Source organism: Mauremys mutica, chromosome 12, assembly GCF_020497125.1.
Source record: "Mauremys mutica isolate MM-2020 ecotype Southern chromosome 12, ASM2049712v1, whole genome shotgun sequence".
Taxonomy (NCBI): Eukaryota; Metazoa; Chordata; order Testudines; family Geoemydidae; genus Mauremys; species Mauremys mutica.
Genome location: NC_059083.1, coordinates 76883130 through 76902330, shown reverse-complemented (window position 1 = coordinate 76902330; position 19201 = coordinate 76883130). Strand labels below are relative to the sequence as shown.

At 44.6% G+C, this 19201-nt stretch overlaps 2 protein-coding genes across 4 annotated transcripts in view; one reads left to right on the top strand and one right to left on the bottom strand.

The window, feature by feature from the left end:
- ARSG (arylsulfatase G) overlaps window positions 1-17811 on the bottom strand; it is an 80798-nt gene extending 62987 nt beyond the window's left edge. For 2 of the 3 annotated variants that reach the window (XM_044982066.1, XM_044982068.1), the window contains exon 1: window positions 17555-17760. The gene's annotated coding sequence lies outside the window, so the exon portion shown is untranslated. Of the gene's footprint in view, window positions 1-17554 lie in introns of all 3 variants that reach the window. The other variant, XR_006572767.1, reaches the window with a different exon arrangement.
- SLC16A6 (solute carrier family 16 member 6) lies at window positions 624-14517 on the top strand. The gene is made up of 6 exons (XM_044982070.1): window positions 624-874; window positions 5697-5938; window positions 6697-6840; window positions 8685-8813; window positions 10319-11140; window positions 11839-14517. Exons 2-6 carry the CDS (start codon window positions 5704-5706, stop codon window positions 12078-12080), a joined length of 1572 nt encoding a protein of 523 aa, XP_044838005.1. The 5' UTR covers window positions 624-874; window positions 5697-5703; the 3' UTR covers window positions 12081-14517.
- Window positions 17812-19201: the final 1390 nt, after the last annotated feature.

Below are 19201 nucleotides of genomic sequence, written 5' to 3'. Positions count from 1 at the left end.
TGCAGGGCCGGCTGCGCCTCCGCAGTCGCTTGGCCTTGCTAAGCCGGGCCCCGCGTTCGCTGCTCCGGCGGGAGAGCATCCCCTGGCTTGCGCCCAGGACGGGGGGCAGAGGGGCCATCGCTAGGTCTGGGCTAGTAATTAAAGGGGGGTGTGTGCAAAGGATCCAGGGTGTCTGGGAGTGGGGGCAGCGCTAGGGGCTTGTGGGGAGCGGTCCCCCTGGGGTACTGGGGGAGGAAGAGGGGCACCCTGGGGCGTGCACCGCAGAGGCAGGACACCCGTTGGTTGGTTGGGTGGGGGTCAGAGTCAAGGGGAGTGGGGTATTTGGGGGAGGGGAGGGTCAGACCCAGGCCGATGATGCCCCCCCCCTCCCCGAGGAGCTCGCACACTGGCTCTGGGCTGCAGCCTCCCCTCCCTGCCCCGCCTCCCCAGCGCGCACCCCCGCGCCCCCCTCCCTGCAGCGCACGCCGGGCTGGAGCCGCCGCTGCGAGCCGGGCCCGGCGCGCACATGGCGCTGCTGAGCTGCCGCGCGCGCCGGGTCCGCCGGCAGAGACCGGCTCGAGCCGGTCTATATAAAGCTGGGAAGTGAGCGCGGGGGGGACAGCAGCCGCCGCCCGGGCAGGAGCAGGGGACGGGCCGCCGGGCGCCGCCGGGGAGCAGCCGGGCACAGACCCTGGTGCTGCTCAGAGTGGGGCTCCCCCCCCCCTTCTCCAGCCACAGCCCCCCCTGCACAGGGGTCCCTGCCCGGCTGCCCTCCCCAGCCCCCTCCTCCCGCACCATGCTGCCGATCCGCGGCTGAGCTCGCCTGCACCCCGCTCTGGCGTGGGGGGTCCCGCCGCCGCCGCCTCCTCCCCCAGCAGCAGCAGCAGCAAACCTGGTAAGTGAGATTTATGCTTCAAAGTTTGTTGCCTTGTGGCCGTTCTTTATTTCTGTAACCGGGAGCATCCGTGTCCAGGGCACAGCCGGCTCCCCTCGCTCCCAGTGGGAACTGGGCTTAAACCCTCAGAAAGTGATGCCGAAAATCTGCCCCCGCACTCATTTCCCCTACATCACTTAGGAACCAGGAGGGCTTTTTTTTTTTTTTTTTGCACCCAGATAATTTTTGCCGTGGTCCTTCGTGATCTATCGTTTTTTTTTTAAAGGAACTTGGTTGTATATCTCAAAACTGCTTTTCTAGTAGTGTCCCTCGCTCAGTTCTTCCATTATTTATGACCTCTGTAGTGCCCCAGATTTGCACACCGGTCTGTATTCCTAGTGCCCCCACTGCTGCGGGATCAAGATTCTTTCCAACAAACTTTGGAGAGAGAGTTGGACGCTAATGATCTGCTTTCTGGTGAGGGCAAGTTACACATCAGCAAAGTAGGGCCATAAAGCTAAGCACATGCTCAACCCCATTCTTAGTCAGCAAAGCATTGAAGTGTGTGTAAATCTCACGGAGGTCAGGACATCAGCAAGGGCTTAAATGTTGAATGGACGGGAACACATCATCCAATGCTTTGTTGAATCAGGTCTGCTTTGGAGAGGGTCCTCAGTGCCTTCGGAGAGCAGACGAAGCAGCATGGAGAACCAGAGCAGGTAGGGCTCTGCATGCTTTTGGGAGGACACAGTATTGGTAAAATCTGCCAGGTGGATCTGAGAGCTCTACTGAAGGGGGAAGAGAGGAGTGCCAGCACTCTGTCCACCGTGTGGCTAGACAGCAGAAGTTTTCCCTAAGTTATTAAGGTTCATTTTCAGCTCCTGTTCCCAATCCCCATTTTACAGAAGGTTTAGGATGCTGCTGTTATTTGATATAGTGCCATCTGAGAACAAGAAGCTTCAACCAGTTTTCTCTGGCTGGATTTAAATAATGAGAACAACAGTATGATAGGAAAAGTATATACAGTAACTTTGTACAATACCTTTACAAAAACCAATAATATATCAATGTTCATTCCACACAGCATCAGTGTGAAAGGCAAGAGACTTGCTGTAGCATCTCTGAAATACACAATCCCTACAAGAGTTTCCCTAATTGTGAACTATGCTGGGCACTGACTGTCTTCTGTTCAGAAATCAAACAGAATTTAGGGCCACTGCTAGAAATACATCATTTTTAATTGCCATTTCTAGCTAGCTGTAAGGAATGTGGTCTTTGTGTGCACAGTCAGTGTGTGTACTTGTTGAGTTACAACATGAATGGATTTGACTCTCTGTGCTTAACCAAAGGAGGCAGGTCATTTTCTTTAAGTTGCCAAGTCTTTCAGCACAAACATGCCCTACTGCAGTCTCTTCAGCCAAGTAGGAAAAGTTACAATTTGTGTAGACAAAATTTAGCCCAGGTTTACTCTTCAGTTTCCAGGAGTAAGTGTTATCCCTATGGGACTCGTTTCAAGGGGCAAAACTGTAAATTCTTAAGCATCATCAAAAAAGTAGATCTTGTAAATTGGTTAGTGACCTGTATCAAATGCCCTGCAGCAGCTTTTTCTACCCTTTCCGTAAGGAATCTTGAAGTACATTTTAATATACCTAAGTGCACGTCCTGACTGAGTATTGACATGATAGAATGGAACAGCTTTTAATGAATGAGCCCACAGCCTCGCAAAGGGTATGCCATACATACCGATTTGTTACACTTAAAGGGTGTGTCAGTATCTCTATTTGAAATTCATCCTTGAATTCTACACTTAGGCTGAAATTAGCATACAAGACCTAACAGATACCTTGGGCTTTTCCCAAATGAATCTTTCTAGATGTTTTGAAGCAACTCAGGTAGAAAATGGGGGAAGGAAAACATTATTGTGTAAAGATTTGGGGGCTGGGAATAGCAGAGCAGGGATAAAGCGACCAGCTGGGAATAGTTCAAGATCCAAGGTTAGTACTAGTGTTTCGGGTCCCATTGTTCTGAGCGCTATACAGGAAGAGGTACATAGTAAGAGAGAATTTACAATTTAATGCATTGTCTGTACGTAAGCCCTAATTGACATAGCTTCATCGCTCCTAATCCTGGAGGTAGATGCAGCTAGGTCAGGGGTGGGCAAACTTTTTTGGCCCGAGGGCCACATCTGGATATGGAAATTGTATGGTGGGCCATGAATGCTCACAAAATTGGGGGCTGGGGTGCGGGAGGGGGTGTGGGGTGCAAGCTCTGGGCTGGGGGTGCAGGAGAGTGCTCTGGGCTGGGACCAAGTGACTTGAGGGCAGGAGGGGGATTAGGGATGGGGCAGTGGGTTGGGGCACAGGAAGGGGGTCAGGGGTGCAGGTTCCGAGCGGTGCTTACTTCAAGCAGCTCCCAGAAGCAGTGGCATGTCCCCCATCCAGCTCCTACACAGAGGCGTGGCCAGGCAAGCTGCCCCATCCACAGGTTCCGCCCCTGCAGCTCCCATTGGCCACAATTCTTGGCCAATGGGAGCTGCGGGGACAGCTATTGGAGTGGGGGCAGCGTGTGGAGCCCCCTGGCTGCCCCTACACACAGGAGCCAGAGAGGGGACATGCCACTGCTTCCAGGAGCTGCGCAGAGAGGGACAAGCCCCGGATACCACTCCCCGGCTGGAGCAGGGCAAGCCCCGGACACCGCTCCCCGGCGGGAGCTCGAGGGACAGATTAAAACATCTGGAAGGCCGGAGGAGGCTCCCGGGCGGTAGTTTGGTTCAAGATCCAAGGTTAGTACTAGTGTTTTGGGTCCCATTGTTCTGAGCCCTATACAGGAAGAAGTACATAGTAAGAGAGAATTTACAATTTAACAGAAGAGTGCTTCCATCAGCCTAGGTAGAGATCCTACCATGATGGAAAACCCGCTTCCGTCACTGTAGCATACATCTACACTATGAGGTTACAGAGGCATAGCTACAGTGCTGTAGCCTCCGTAGCACAGACAAGCCCTAACTAGAAAAGACAGAGAAAGGGTAGGAAGGGACATAGGGATAGAGAGAGAAGGTGACTTGCCCAAGGTCACACAGCAGGTGGGTGACAGGGCCATCCCCTAGTAGACCATGACATCTCTCATACCTCTCTGCCCATCCTACTCAGAAGCACAGGTCTTAGCCCTCCTCAGCTACTGGGATGATTGTTCTGACATAGGGCCTTGGTTTTTTAGTGAGAGCTCCAGAAAGAGAAATGACCCTTTGCACTTGTGTATGCTGAAGACTTACAAAATAAAATGGAGTCTTGACCTACTCTGGTTATCTGGCAACAGGGACTCCATGACTCATGTTGGTGCTGTCACACCCACTACAAGGCCAGTTTTCAGAAAACACTATTGGAGACTAAGATTAACCCCGGGTTGTGTGGGTTTTGGGGTTGTTTCTGTTGATTTGTTTTTTGACATAGTATTTCAGTACTTTTAAAAGCTAACGGGCCACATTTATCCCTGGTATAACTCCACTGATGTCAACAGAGTTACACCGGGATGATTTGGGCCTAGCTTAATATCCTGTATGGTATTAAAACACTCCAGAAAACCATGCAGTGTTGTTAACAATAGGACTTACTTTACATGTGTATGCCAGGCCTAACCTGCAGATTGGATTAGTGGTGAGTGTGAAGTCACCAGATGCATGATTGGGTGTTTGCTGATTAGTGCTCAGTGAATCTCTGGCATGTCATCATGATTGAGCCTTGTGGTAAGGAGACACATGTGGTTTTCCTTTATAATGTGTTCCTCTCCTTTACTATTGCTGTTAGTGTTCAACCCATCATGCTGAAGCAATTTGGTCTTTCTGTGTGGCAGGTCACCTTTAAGCATTGGCCTGCTTAAACCCAGGGTTGTGAGTTCAATCCTTGAGGGGGCCATTTGGGGATTGGTCCTGCTTTGAGCAGGAGGTTGGACTAGTTGATCTCCTGAGGTCCCTTCCAACCCTAATAATCTATGATTCTATGAACTTCCTCAGCATCAGACAAACTGATCCTAACAAATCCTCCTTACCAGGGAAAAAGCTTCAGAAGTAGACCAATGTTTCGTTGCCCCAAGAACCACTAGAGGCTGAACCACCTCTAAATACATCTTGGCCACTTGAGGGAGAGGTGAAGGGAACATATTTTGATTTTTTGTTTTGTTTTTTTTCCAGGCTGTCTTTGTCTTTGATACAAGCCACTCCACTCTCTTTCCTTGAATCTTAGCAGCCACTATGAGTGCTCAGGAAAGCATTTAATGTCTTTAAAAGCCACAGGGGGAAAAAAAGCCTCTAGCTGATTTAGGTAACTAACCAGCTCTGCAAAAACCATGTGGAGCTGTGTTGAAGCTTTGGGCTGAGACAGCAGAGAGGTCCTTGAGGAAGTGCAGGAGGGAAGTCTCATCCTCCCCCTACTGCTTTACTTTTTGTTCAATGTCAGCAAGTTAGAAAAACGTGATTGTTGGGGCATTGTTCTGAAGTCTGTGTCATTTCATGAGTCCTTTGGGGCTCCCATGTGGATTTTTTGAATGAATTGTATCCCATCTGCATTTAACTCAGATGATTGCTTTTAATCACTGGTTTTGCTGATTGGGACAGCTTGTCCTGCTGATGAGTGATGAGTTTCTGGTTCTTGATTCAAAGGGCCCACTGACAAACCACTCCTATCTCATCATAGAAAAGAGAAACGTCTACCTGAGTCCCGTGTTTAATCTCACAGCAGCAGAGCGAGAAAGCGACTCTCCTCCCCAATATTTTTCTGTGATGTTACAATTATCAGACTTTGTAAAAAATGAATTTTAAAAGATGTCTTATTTTTTCCCTCTATTCCAGATTAAGAATGACTGTCAAAGCTATAAAAATGTCATGCACCACCCCAAATGTTTATACTAAAGTGCCTGATGGAGGATGGGGATGGACTGTTGCTTTTGCTTTCTTTGTTGTGGAAGCACTTACATATGGTATTATAAAATCATTTGGAGTCTTCTTTAATGATTTGATGGAAAGCTTTGATGAAACCAACAGCAGGATATCGTGGATAATTTCAATATGTGTGTTTGTACTAACTTTTACAGGTAAGTGCACAGTACATCTTCAGTTTGAACTGAAATTATTAAGGGTCTGTGTTCATGTCACTGGTGCGCCCGTATAAATATTGGGATTTACACACACACACATCACACGTAGTGTATATACTCCCCCCTCCTCTGAGCTATCTGTGGTTGACAACCTGCATATCCCACTATCACAAACCATAAAGAGCAAGGAAATGAACAGGTAAGTCATTCAACATCCCATTCCCCACTCTACTCATCAGGTCCCTTTCTTCGTCTCTGCTACTTCCACAACTCACATCTGCATTCTCAGTCTGAACCACCACAGATAGGGCCTGGGACGAACTGGGCTCTGTACATGTCTCTGCTTGTGTGAGCTTGGACAAGTCATTTAACTTCTCGGCATCTCCGTTTCCGTAAATGGGGGGGGATGGATAATGATGAGCACCAGACTTGTACTTTTGTAAAGACACTTGCCCTATATAGCTGGTAAGGGCTATGAAAGGTGACATTGTGGCCCCATTGAAGTGGGAGTTTTGACTTCAGTGGGGCCAAGATTTCAGCTACAGTATTTATTTCAGGCTCTCCCTGGGTATAAAATGCTCGGGGAAGGGTGGATAGAGTGGCAAGGGTGTGGGAGTAGACCGGCATGGAGCAAAGAAGAGCGTCAGCGTGACCAGAGGGATAAAAGGAGGAGAAAATGGGGAGAAGAGATCAGAGACGACAGGAGTTTTGCAAATTACTGTCATGCTTTATGCACTTTTGTCCCCTCAATGCAGCTCCCTTGTCTACAGTCCTGAGTAACCGTTTTGGTCATGGTCTTGTGGTGATGGTCGGAGGGATACTGATCAGTACTGGAATGGTGGCAGCCTCCTTTGCACGCACAGTTGTCGAGATGTATATCACGATTGGCCTAATTTCTGGTGAGTTAGGATTCCCTTATTCTAAACTGGCTTAAATTTTTTTTGTTTTTTTTTAAATGACTCTTCATCTTACTCCTTATGCTCCTCCCAATCCTGCTTCCTTGCTGTTCCTTTTATCACCTTTTGCCGGCTCTGTTTCTTGTTGGTTGTTTTTCAGGCAGCCACCTACACTTGGAACTATCTCCCATTTCTCATTCAACAAACCTTTTCATATTTCTCCTTAAAACCTATTTCTTTCACAAAGACTCCCTGTGTCAGCCACTTCAAAACTGATTTCTTTTCAAACTCTCCCACAGAACTTTTGCCCTGGTTTTTTTGGGTGGGGGGGAGGCAGAGGGGGGAGATGTCAAGGGGGCGTATTGCATTTTAAGATCTCATAGGCATCAATGTCTATATTTTCCAAAGCCCATGTGTACACTTGATATATTAAGTAATTCAGTTTGTGTGTATAAAAGCCACTATTTAGCTTTGCAAAGAGGATATTTAGCTTGCAATATATAGCTTGTGTGTGTACACACATGTACGCACACGAAATCTTCTGGAAGATTTCTGAGTATTGTTATCACACCAAAGTCACTTGCCTTGCGGGGAGGAGTCCCATTGCAGACTCTTGTGAAATTATTTCCCTTTCCAGAGAGGAAGGATGAGCTTGTGGTTAAGTCACTGAACTGAGACTCTGAAGAGCTGGGTTTGTTTTCCTGCCTCTGCCTCACACTTCCTGTGTGACCTAGGCCAGGTCACCTGGGGCTTGATCCTGAAAATTGTCAAACGATCCTGTAGATGTGCTGACCACTGTCAATTCCCTATGACTAGGACCCTACCAAATTCAGTCAAATTTGGTCAATTTCATGGTCCTAGGATTTTAAAAATCAAATTTCATGATTTCAGCTATTTAAATCTGAAATTTCACTGTGTTGTAATTGTAGGGGTCCTGACCCAAAAGGGAGTTGGAGAGGGGAGGGGGGGTCACAAGGTTCTTGTAGGGGGAGGTTGCGGTACTGCTACCCTTACTTCTGTGCTGCTGCTGCTGGCATTGCTGCCTTCAGAGCTGGGCAGCTGGAGAGCGGCAGATGCTGGCTGGGAGCCCAGCTCTGAAGGCAGAGCTACCAGCAGCAGCGCAGAAGTAAGGTTGTCATGGTATTGTATTGCCACCCTTACTGCTGTGCTGTTGCCTGCAGAGCTGAACCCTTGGTCAGCAGCTGCTGCTCTCCGGTCGCCCAGCTCTGAAGGCAGCGTAGAAGTAAGGGTGGCAATACTGTCCCCACCCACCCCCGCAAGAGTCTCAGTTGTGGGTCAGGACCCTCAGTTTGAGAAATGCTGGTCTCCCCCATTAAATCTGTACAGTATAGGGTAAAAGCACACACAAGACCAGATTTCACGGTCCATGACACATTTTTCACAGCCATGAAATTGGTGGGGCGGGGGGGATACCTATGACTTCAGTGGAAACTGAAGGTGCCAGCACCTTGCCAGGACTGAGCCCTTGAATCTCTCTGTAGCTCAGTTCTCCATCTGTAAATTGGGGATAATGATACTTGCCAACATGGCCAGGGTGTTTTAAAGATAAAGCTATTGTCCATGAAGTGCTCTGACAACAGGGTGATGAGCACCACAGACAAACTAGTAACTAAATAAATTATTCTTGGAAATTCCCCCAACTGGGAATTCCTAGTTATTTGGAAGTAGGATCTAGTGGGTGTGGGCTATGCTAGGTCATTCTGTTTTTCCCTAAGTGAATTACTTAGTTGGCAGACTTGATCCCATAATTTCACCACAAGGGAAGCTGGCATTAGCATCCAGCTTCCTTCCTCATTGTCATGACAATTTCTGGCATTTATTCACAGGCTTGGGATACTGTCTGTCTTTCCTCCCGACTGTCACCATTTTGTCACAGTATTTTGACAAACGGCGTTCACTGGTCACTGCAGTGGCATCCACAGGAGAATGTTTTGCTGTCTTCTCTTTTGCGCCAGGTATATAGACCAAAATATTGTAAACACAAGTGTACGTAAGCAATATGTTGTGTGATCCTCCTACCGACCAAATGAGAGCCCGATTCTTACATAAGCTGACGCCTTAATCACAACTATATTGATTTCATTGACACTTGTAGTTACTGGGCCAGTGCTGTCCTTACTAGGGTAAAAGTCCTTTTTAAGACATTGCCTGAGTAAGGACTTCAAAATTAGTCCCAGTGGAATTTTTGGACAGACAGCTTAAATGCCTGTCTCCTGCATAGTGTTAAGTTTAGATTCTAGTTATTCTGGTCACAAGACAATGACACGTCTTATTAACTTTCACTGAAATTGGAGTTTGTGGGGGTGTGCCAGGAACCCAGAGCTACAAGGAGACACAAGGTCTCTGGACAACTATCCCTAGCCTTCTTCTGCATTCCTCTGCCTAAGAATGCAGAAGAAAACCCATCTCCTGCATGGTGTTACGTCATAGAGGAACGATCTGCCCCTCTTATTATTGGCAAGAAAAAAGATCAATATCGGGGGAGAGGCTTGGCTTTTTAGTCTCAGTCTCTGCTGGCCGAACAGGGTAAGCTACACTGACACCCCATCTGGTAGGTTCCCTGTACAGCCCTGGCAAGCTAAAAATAAGGCAGGATAGTTACCATGGCTACTTTATAGCATGAGTTGTAACGTGGAGTCACCCTCAATCTCTATCTTCACTAATCTTTCAGAATATGTGTCATGTGAAACCCAACCCCAAGGTCTTGGGAGATTGAATTGTATGAGGCCTTCCTAGAATTCCATAAGATGAAGTCTTTTCCTAGTACTGTACTTTCTGGAAATCCACTCCCCATCATCTTTTTTTCTACTAGCACTTTTCAGAATAGCTAAAAGAGGAGAAGCAACCTGCCATTTCTCTACTGATCAGATAATACAGTCTGCTGGTGTGGTCTGCCTTCAATTAATGCAAAATATTTTTTTTCAGTTAAAGAAACCCTTGTAATGAAAGGCTTGTATGTAAGCACCAGCACAGTTTGAATAGAGAAAAAAACTTCCCCCTTACTAACTGGCTTCAGGATGGGGTCAGATAGGAAAGGAAACTTTAAAACTAACACTCATTAAAAATACTACCTAGTTGCTCCCTGCTGATCAAAGTGCCTGCCAGCCCATACCAGTTAAGAAATGTCTGAAAAGACTGTTCACCTGAGAAGAGAAGGGAAAGCCTGTAGTTACTACAGGTCAGACTCTAAATACTAGCCAATGTAGACAGCCTAAAACTGGGAATCTGGAATTCTGATAGGGAACCAGTGGGTGATCTCAAGTAAGTTGTACTTCCAAAAGTGGCCATTAGTTTTTAGGTGCCTAATTTGAGACACCTAGGACCCTATTGACTTTAGATGGAGCAGAGTTTGACCCAATAACTTTGATTTATATTTTTTTAATGTGTATGATTTTTTTTTAAATGTTGGAAGCTTCCTGTTATTTTTTTATAATTTCTTCCCTGCTCCCCATTTCCCCAGCTATCACCTCATTGAAGGAGCAGATTGGTTGGAGATACAGTCTCCTGATTGTTGGGGTGCTACAGTTAGGCATTGTCATCTGTGGATTACTGCTGCGACCTATTATTATCCAAGCACAGGAAGAAGTGAAAGTGTTACCAACAGAAGAGCAGACAGAGACTAAGTATATGCTTGAAAATGAGCAAACACGCACCTCAATAGATTCAATTGACTCAGGAGTAGAAGTATCTACCTCACCCAGCAGTGTGCCTGGAAACACCAAAGCAGAGCTGAAAAGTGAAGAACCAAAGGAAACCATACAGATGCTTGTTGAAGCTAGCAGCTCCCCTAAAGAACCAAAAATCCAACTCCTGGACTTCTCTGTGATGAAAGACCACGGCTTTATTTGTTATGCACTTTTTGGTCTATTTGCTACTCTGGGATTCTTTGCTCCGTCACTCTACATCATTCCTCTTGGCATCAGTCTTGGTATCGATAAGGATCGTTCTGCATACATATTGTCTGCAATGGCCATTGCTGAAGTCTTTGGAAGAATTAGTGCCGGTTGGGTCCTCAACAAGAAGCCTATCCGCAAGATTTACATTGAACTCATATGTGTCATTCTGCTCTCCATAGCTCTGTTTGCCTTCCCTCTTGCCTATGAATTTTGGGGACTGATGATATGTAGCATATTTTTTGGGTTCATGCTTGGAACTGTAGCGGGCACACACATTCCAATGTTAGCCGAAGATGACGTGGCTGGTATAGACAGGATGTCTTCTGCAGCGGGAGTATATGTCTTCATTCAGAGTTTAGCTGGGTTGGCTGGACCACCCCTTGCAGGTAACTTTAAACTATGTACCTTTTTGAATAGCTGACATCAGCTACTATTATTATTGATGCCTCTTCCTAATAACCATGTTGCAATGGGTTAGGCCTCCGGTTAGTGCTGCTCCTGTGCCTGGGTGGGAAGTTGAGAATACCTTATACCTCTTTAGAACAACCTTTCTGACTGAATTAGGAAAGATAGTGGTAGGCTCCAAGCAATGTCCCATCCAGCCCTCTTGAGCTGGAAAGGAAGTTGCTGCAATGCAGGCCTGCAGTGTCTTGGAGATGAGGCATCCTCTATAGAAGAGCCTCAAGGAAGGAAAATCCTGCACTGCTACCCTGTTCCAGTTAGAATCCTAAAACTGGCATTTTTCTAGGTTTTAATGAAATATACCCATGAAAATGACTCATTTATACAGTGCTTTCTAGCCAGACCCCCTGCAAAATGTCAGGCTTGTATTGGCAGATGTCAGTTACATATATATTAAGTTGACCCTTGATATTTTAAGGTTTAAAAAGGTACCCATAATGGTTGGTTAGCTGATTACCAGTACCTGTATCTTCAAGTTGAAATATCATACAAATACAGTGGCAACTATATCGAAAAGTTGGGAGGGGTGGTGTTTTTGAGGTAATGGGATGGGCAGGAAAATGATAGATGAGTGTGAGATGTGACTTTTATTTTTAATGGATTTAAAATGCTTTCTCCATAGGTGTGCTAGTGGACGTGACACAGAACTACAGATCAGCATTCTACTCCTGTGCTGCTGGTATGGTACTGGGTGCTGTGTTTCTGTCTTTAGTAAGACCATGCAAGACAGTACTGTGTCAAGGTCAGAAGCAGGGCTTAGAAGAAAATGCATCAGAAGCTTTACAAGACATACCCGATGACTTTATTGAAATGGATCTTGGAAAAACAGATGATTCAGTAAGAAGCTGTGACAGCATAGCATGAAAAAGCTGGTCCTTATAAATCCAATACGCTCTTTGTTAAATCTGGGAAAAACAAGTCAGCTCTGCTCCATGTTCTAAAACTATACTTCAAAGGGAATGCAACGTTTTAATGTGAAAAAGTTGCCATCAACTATTATTTTGGAAAGATTGCTTTTATTTTTTTTAAACCAGCAATGGTAGGTTCCATATGAGAGATGGCCACGCATTGCTAGCTACATAAGAATACTCCTGTCCCGCATGAAGAGATGTGGTTCACATTTCTGCTTCCCTAATACATGACACATAAAAGTTCTATGCTCTTAAGTGGAAAACAAAGTTGTACGAAAGAAAATCAGAAGTGGCCCCTACAACTAAATCTATTAGGTCACAGTCTTTTGTGATTGCCTGGCAGGCTTTCCAAACTGTACATCTTACTCAATCAACAGAATAAATAATGCAGAAGAAATTATTTAATAAATAAATATAATTTGAACTCGAGTTTTCTATCAGAAGGACATGGACTCTTGTTTCAGATCATTGTAACAAGACCTGGGGGCAGTAGGGTAGGCTAATTAGTTAAAGTAGAATTATTGGTAAATTGTTTTTTAGTTAACTTGAATTTTGTAAATGCTGGGAAGTTGGAGGTTACCACTTATTTTTATGGCCAGTTATTACTGCAGATATTTCACTATAAAGTTATTTCTCTACAAACTAGCATCCTAAGAATCGTTTCCTGTTGCTAGCAAGATGTATTGTCTTTAATTTAAACCAGTATTTATTTAAGTTATTCTAGGATTGTTAAAGGCTATCAGATAAATAATTTGAATTGGAGAGAAAAAAATATCTGACTTAGCAGAAAACCTTTTTACCTCTTTGCATCAATCCTTTCAATGCCTATCTTGTAAACTCAGTTTTGTTTTGAAAATCACAGGTTGTTGTGAATGCTGCCTGATTTTACTGTGGTGGTCTTAAACAACTATGCTCTTAAAATAATTCTGTGGTAAACTGAATGCGAGATACTATCCATCTTTTAATAGACTGTAGGTCATAACCTCAGCTGGTGTAAACTGATATAGCTCCACTGAATAACACTAGCTGGGAATCTGGTCCTGTATGATTAGCACCTAAACATACCTGCAACTTTCACTTACCACAGCTGCACATAAAGGAATCTTTGTAGCACTACTGAATTAACATGAATAAAGTCAGTGCAGCTAATATGAAATAGTAAAGGCACTTGACCATTACCAGTAACAGTTTACGTTATTAGAATACAATCCGTGTGTTCTTAAGCTTCTGTAGGCATCAAATAACTGGTCTTCTACAATGGAAAGAAAATCATCACTGTGGGCACTACTTTGTTCCCATTGAAGTCAGTGAGTTTTTTGCCACTCACTTCAGTGACAGCAGAATTGGGTCCTTATTGTGTTTTGTGTTTTATTACCCACAAAGAAGGGAATTCTGAAAGACAACAAACCGGCTGTTCACTCACTCTTATTTTGATAGATTCCTTTATGCATTATTATGCCACTCGGCAACTCAGGGGGACAAGTAAAAAGTTTGTTTGGTTCTAAGTACGCATACAGCTTGACATGTTTCTCTGTATTTAAGTGGAAGTGGCACTGTATATTAACTGCTATGCTAACATGTCTATGTATTTTATCAGCCATAGAAATGTGGGACAATCTGTATAAAACTCCTCTCTTTAGGAAGGTGTTTTTCTTTAAACTGTCTTAGATGTCCAAAAAGAAACACATTCCTGCAACAAAGTGGCTATAGCAATCCATTGTTACTGCCTGAGAACTAGTGAGACTATGCTGCAGTTGTGTCTCTTTTTTTTTTATATATATATATGCCTTCAGCACTTTATCATGTACAGCAGAACCTCGCTAAATTGCATGAATGACTGGAAGATCCATTGTACATGACTAGATTTTGTGAGTTAGCGGGTAAGTGAACAAACACGATACTGCTTCACAAAACTGTATTTATTTTTGTAAATGTTTATTTTTAATTTATGCTAATGCTTCTGGCATGCTGGTAAATGTACTGTAGAATATAATTGTAAAATTAATGAAGTCTTAGTAATACGAGACCTCACTACAGCACTTTGCTATTATAAACTTGTTTAGAAGTGGGAGAGGCTGCCAGGTTGTGTATGTGAGAAAACTACCTGTTCTGCAGATTAACGAGGTTCTACTGTCACTTTTTTACAAGGATTTCCAATACAGATTCAATAATAATGTCTATAAATGGCTGCACAATAAGTTTCTGTTTATGTCCATAGCATGAGTAGGCACATGTATGTTCGCATGCATATGCACACAAAAGATCCAGAAAAGCAGGCTTTAACGTGTTCAAAACAGGATTTGCTGGTTTGTTCTGTAATGTATTTAGTGAAGTCTGGAAGTGATATAAAATACTGAGTTTTACAATAAAGTTTTTTGAAAAACAAAACACTTTTTGCCCCTTTCATTTCCAGATCTCCAGTGCTGGTGCTTCTAGTTGTCCTGTAGTAACCTTGCAAAAAGTAACACACAGCCTTGTGAATAAAAGGCTTGATTATTATGATTCCCTCTTTAGAAAGGCTTTCAAGAGTGCATTGCTATCACATGCAGCTTGCTGAGATTGAAGTACCATGTTTACCCAGTGGACTGAGCAACCATGCATTCTTTTACATTGGTTGCGTGTGAGACGGTGGATTAACACACCTTAAATGAGAACCAGTGCTCTTGTAAAATGTATACCACTGTACTCTGGGCTATAATCATGCATCATTCTGACAGGTAACTGTGCTTTGATAACACATACACATTTGAGGAACATCACTGTCATATCTAAGCAGTCATGCAATTATTATACTGTCTCAGTGAATAGAGAAGAATGTTATATTACAAAGCAGCTGTGCCTCAAAAGTGTAAATTGCACAGAGCCATAACACTTCCTGAGGCATTAACTTTCTCTTCTGCAAAACCCTGGTTCTTATATTAATTTAATCCAATCCAATTCTCCCCATTCCCTCTCACAATTCCCTATTAATAGCTCATAGCATGAAAATGGGCAGTAAGCACTATTACTAGTTATTCATTAGAGGAGAAATCAGTGGCACTTTCTTAGTGTGACTTGTTTTATTTATACTATATATATCAGTCCTGGAACAAAGAGTGATCACAAACAGCATGCAGGCAAACATCTCTCAAAAATCCCAATTTCAACACCAATGGCCAGTTTTCAGGAAGCAACTCTGCCACAAGAATTAACTGTTTAGATTAAGGGGGACAGTAAACATACTATTTGCAACAGATTCCCCAAAAAGAACGTGCATCATGAAACTATAAACAGAGATTACACATTTGCTCACATGCTAACAAAAAGAACTAAATGGTAACTGCCATCTGGTGACTTCCACTATAGAATCATAGAATCTCAGGGTTGGAAGGGACTTCAGGAGGTCATCTAGTCCAATCCCCTGCTCAAAGCAGGACCAATCCCCAACTAAATACCATCCCTGAAAGATTTTTGTCCCAGATCCCTAAATGGCCCTCTCAAGGATTGAACTCACAACCCTGGGTTTAGCAAGCCAATGCTCAAACCACTGAGCTAGCCCTCCCTCCATAACATTTTTTTCCTGAGTTAACTTCCTCCCCACCCCTCCACACACACCTCAATTTAAAGTAATTCCATTTGATCACATGGGCCAGATTCTCTATTGTCCTGTATGTGGTCATTTAAACCAGAGCAAAGTGAGGTAAAAACACAACCACTCTTATTTGGTAACATTTTACATCCACTTTGCACTGGTCCAAATTACGAAAGGTGCAAGACAGAGACTCAGACACTATATCTGCAAGTTAAGTTAGTTCATTTATACGATCTGTTTCTTTCAATCATGACTATAAAATAACCTCTCTTGTAGTTGTCTGGTTCATGGGGTCCAATGTCATCCATATATCTACAGATAAAGGAAGTTACATAAAATAACTTGCAGAAGGGAAAAATAAAGTGTTTGTATCCTGTATGATATATAAATAAGACCTGAAAGATGAGGTTTTACATTTTTTCCCCCATCAAAATATTAGTAATGTCATGTCCGAACCCCAAGAAAATAAAAAATTAACAATTCCCCATTAGATGTCGCTTTCTTGGTATCTGATGTCATAATCAACCTGTCATCCAACTGACCAGAGTAGACAAGACTGGAACTAAGAGACCAGAGAGGAGGAGTTGTTTCAGGCCTCATTTGCACATTATAAAGAAGGACAGTCTAACAGGGTGTTCAGCCTTAGTGAATAATGTGCTCCCAGAGAGATGAATGAACATACTGATAAGATGCAAAGTAGAATAAGGTAAATCCTGCAAACCATCACAAGACCTGACCCTGACATCCTCACTCAGAAGAAGTCAATCCCACTAGAGTCAATTAAGATTTTGCCTGGATAAAGATTGCAGCATTTGGTCCAAACCACAGAAATCCTTCCCCAGTAGTTTCTGTTGCTGGATTTTTTCCCTATATATCCTTTAAGACACCATGCGCTGCACTGGCAACTAGCCAGACATATAAGGGTCACAACTAAAGGTTTGTCTACAACAGGAAATGGACTGGAGTAGCTATTCCAGTGTGGATATCTAAACCAGACTGTGCTTTGAATTCACACACCCTACCTCATTCCAGAATAAATCCCCTGTGTGAACAAGGCCTAAAGCCAAATCCTGCCCCTCTCTATCTTGAGCCATGCTCAGGGGTGTGACAGTGCTGGCCTCACATAAGGGGCCTTCTCTGTCATCTTAGCAGTGCAGGGCAGGCTGGCTCATGAAGTGCCAGGGTGAATGTATAGTGGGGCACACCTTGCTGCTCTGAGAAGCAGCAATATGCAGCTCTTCCTGCACACTGCAGCACAGGTACAAGGAGCTGGGCACCTGGCAACACTCACTAAACCAGCAGATTATGCCTCTGTAGGATAGCAGTGTCCAGGATGGTGCAGTAGCAGGGCCCACATCCTGAGCAGATTTCCTGCCCTGCTGCTCAACAGGTGTGTGGGAATGGGAGAGAAGCCACTCTCTGTACCCCGTCCCCACACTAGCGTAGCCATGTCTTACAAGGCAGGATTCCACCTCAGTTATACATATATCATCACAAATAAATATCCATCAACCATGAGATATGCTTAAGAATCTCTCCCTATCTTCCCCTTACCTTCACCCCTACACACACACATTGTGAGTTTATCAACTATAACCACACCTTCTGCTCTGCCCTCCTCTGCACCTTCAGAGATCTGGCAGCTGCAAACACATTACTGTACAAAGATACACAGGCGGCATATAGCTCCTAGGCCACATTATGCCCCCCCCCCTCCATACAAAACAAGGTTCACAGTTCATGCCAATAAGTTCTCTAATGCAAACAGGTTTAAAGAGGCTGGCACACCACCACCAGGAAAAGACAGTGTATAATCAAACACCCCACACACCCAAAATAAAGATTGGTGCACTCACTGGTGTACAGAGAGCAGCCTGCTGCTGCTTGCCTGCCATGTTTAATCTTCCCCGCTGCACAGCCCGTGACACGTGTGTGAGCGGGTGAGAGACAGGCCCTGCCCCTCCCACCGCAGTCTGACTGCTATACCCGTGGGAGGAGCAGAAGTCTCAGAAGCCTATGATTGCTTTCCAGCCCACTCCAGAGTAATTCATCTGCCCGTGCAGCTGTTTGCCAGCAGCACTCAGGTGGCTAAGGGCAGACACAACAAAAGGGAGCAATATTTTTTCCTGCTTCCAATGACCCACACAGACAGAACCAGGAACTGCTCTTCTGCTACTGGGTGTAGTAAGATGAGGCCCTGAAACATAAACCCTTATCAGAGGCCCAGTATGAGGCCCTGCTCACAGAAGCTGGCAAGGAAAGGGCTGATGCTGCAAAAAGAGACGTACCTAAAAGGTACTGGACACCAGATATCAGAACATTCGCATACTTGTACACTCCACACAGATAACAAGGAACAGGCAGACACATCCCAATGACAGGGCCAAAAGGGTACTATGATGAATAGAGTTGTTTTGTTCGAACCAACATGTACAAGGTGAGAGGCGGCACCTTACTACGTAGAGGGGTTGCACCTCAATACGTCAGGAGTGATGTGTAACTTGTTTGTACCTCTGTATAAGAATGCATCCCTGAATGGATGTCTTTGTCTGGCCTAGGGGGCAATGGAAAGTCCCGCCACTGATTGAGCTGGTCCATTGTTAGGGAGCACATAACTACTAGCTAGCAGCACTTTAGCAGCACCTTGGACTTCTGTGCCAGGGAGCTGGAGACTGTGTTCCTCTTCGACAATAAACCTGGCCCAGGTGCCTTTGTACCTTACTAGAGTCTGTGGTCATTGGGGGTTCTCTCGGGGTCTGCTGGGTCAGCGATCTGCGCAGAGCTGGGGCAGCACGCAGAGGGAACACACGCACGCAGCCGACTGATATCAACATTGACTAGAACAGAGCACCACACCAGGAGCGTCTGATGACACTGGGTGTAGGAGAAATCTTTAGCCCTGCACATCCAGCAGACCTACGAAGTCCCACTCATCCGGAGAGTCATTTGAAAGCAGAGTGATTAGTGTTGTTATTTTAAAGCATGTTCTTTTTGTGAGGGGCAAGGTAGGTGAGGTAGTATCTTTTATTGGACCAACTTCTGTGATATTACCTCACCCACCTTGTCTCTCTAATATCCTGGGACCAACAGGGCTTACAACTGCACCGCATACAACCTTTTGTGAGGAAGCATTGTGCTCTCTTTCAATGAGACATTTAAAATCAAACTTCTTCCCCAATGTTCAAACCCTCTCAGCCTGAAAATCCTGGCTGAGGAGAATATTCATGTTACACATGGAAATAGAGGTTCTAGTGAATTTGCCATCCATGGTTACCTTCCCTATGCATAAACCACTTAATCCTTGCAAGATTTCCTTTCACTAAGTCATTTTCTCACACACACACACTTTTTCTCCTTATTTCCAAAAATAAAATGGAGTTAAATAAATTGTGCCTGCACAGAAAGAGTCAACTGGGGCACAAGTAATTATTCTGCTTTTGCTCACCATTTCTCAGCTATGTTTTCTGCATTCTGTGGCACTCCCTGTGTTAGTGGCATAAGGT

Excerpts from the sequence above, each read along its gene's own strand:
- SLC16A6 (XM_044982070.1), top strand. The coding sequence starts at position 5,704 with ATGACTGTCAAAGCTATAAAAATGTCATGCACCACCCCAAATGTTTAT. Across the intron at positions 6,841-8,684 it reads CACGATTGGCCTAATTTCTG|GCTTGGGATACTGTCTGTCT; the intron begins GTGAGTTAGGAT and ends ATTTATTCACAG. Across the intron at positions 11,141-11,838 it reads GGCTGGACCACCCCTTGCAG|GTGTGCTAGTGGACGTGACA; the intron begins GTAACTTTAAAC and ends CTTTCTCCATAG.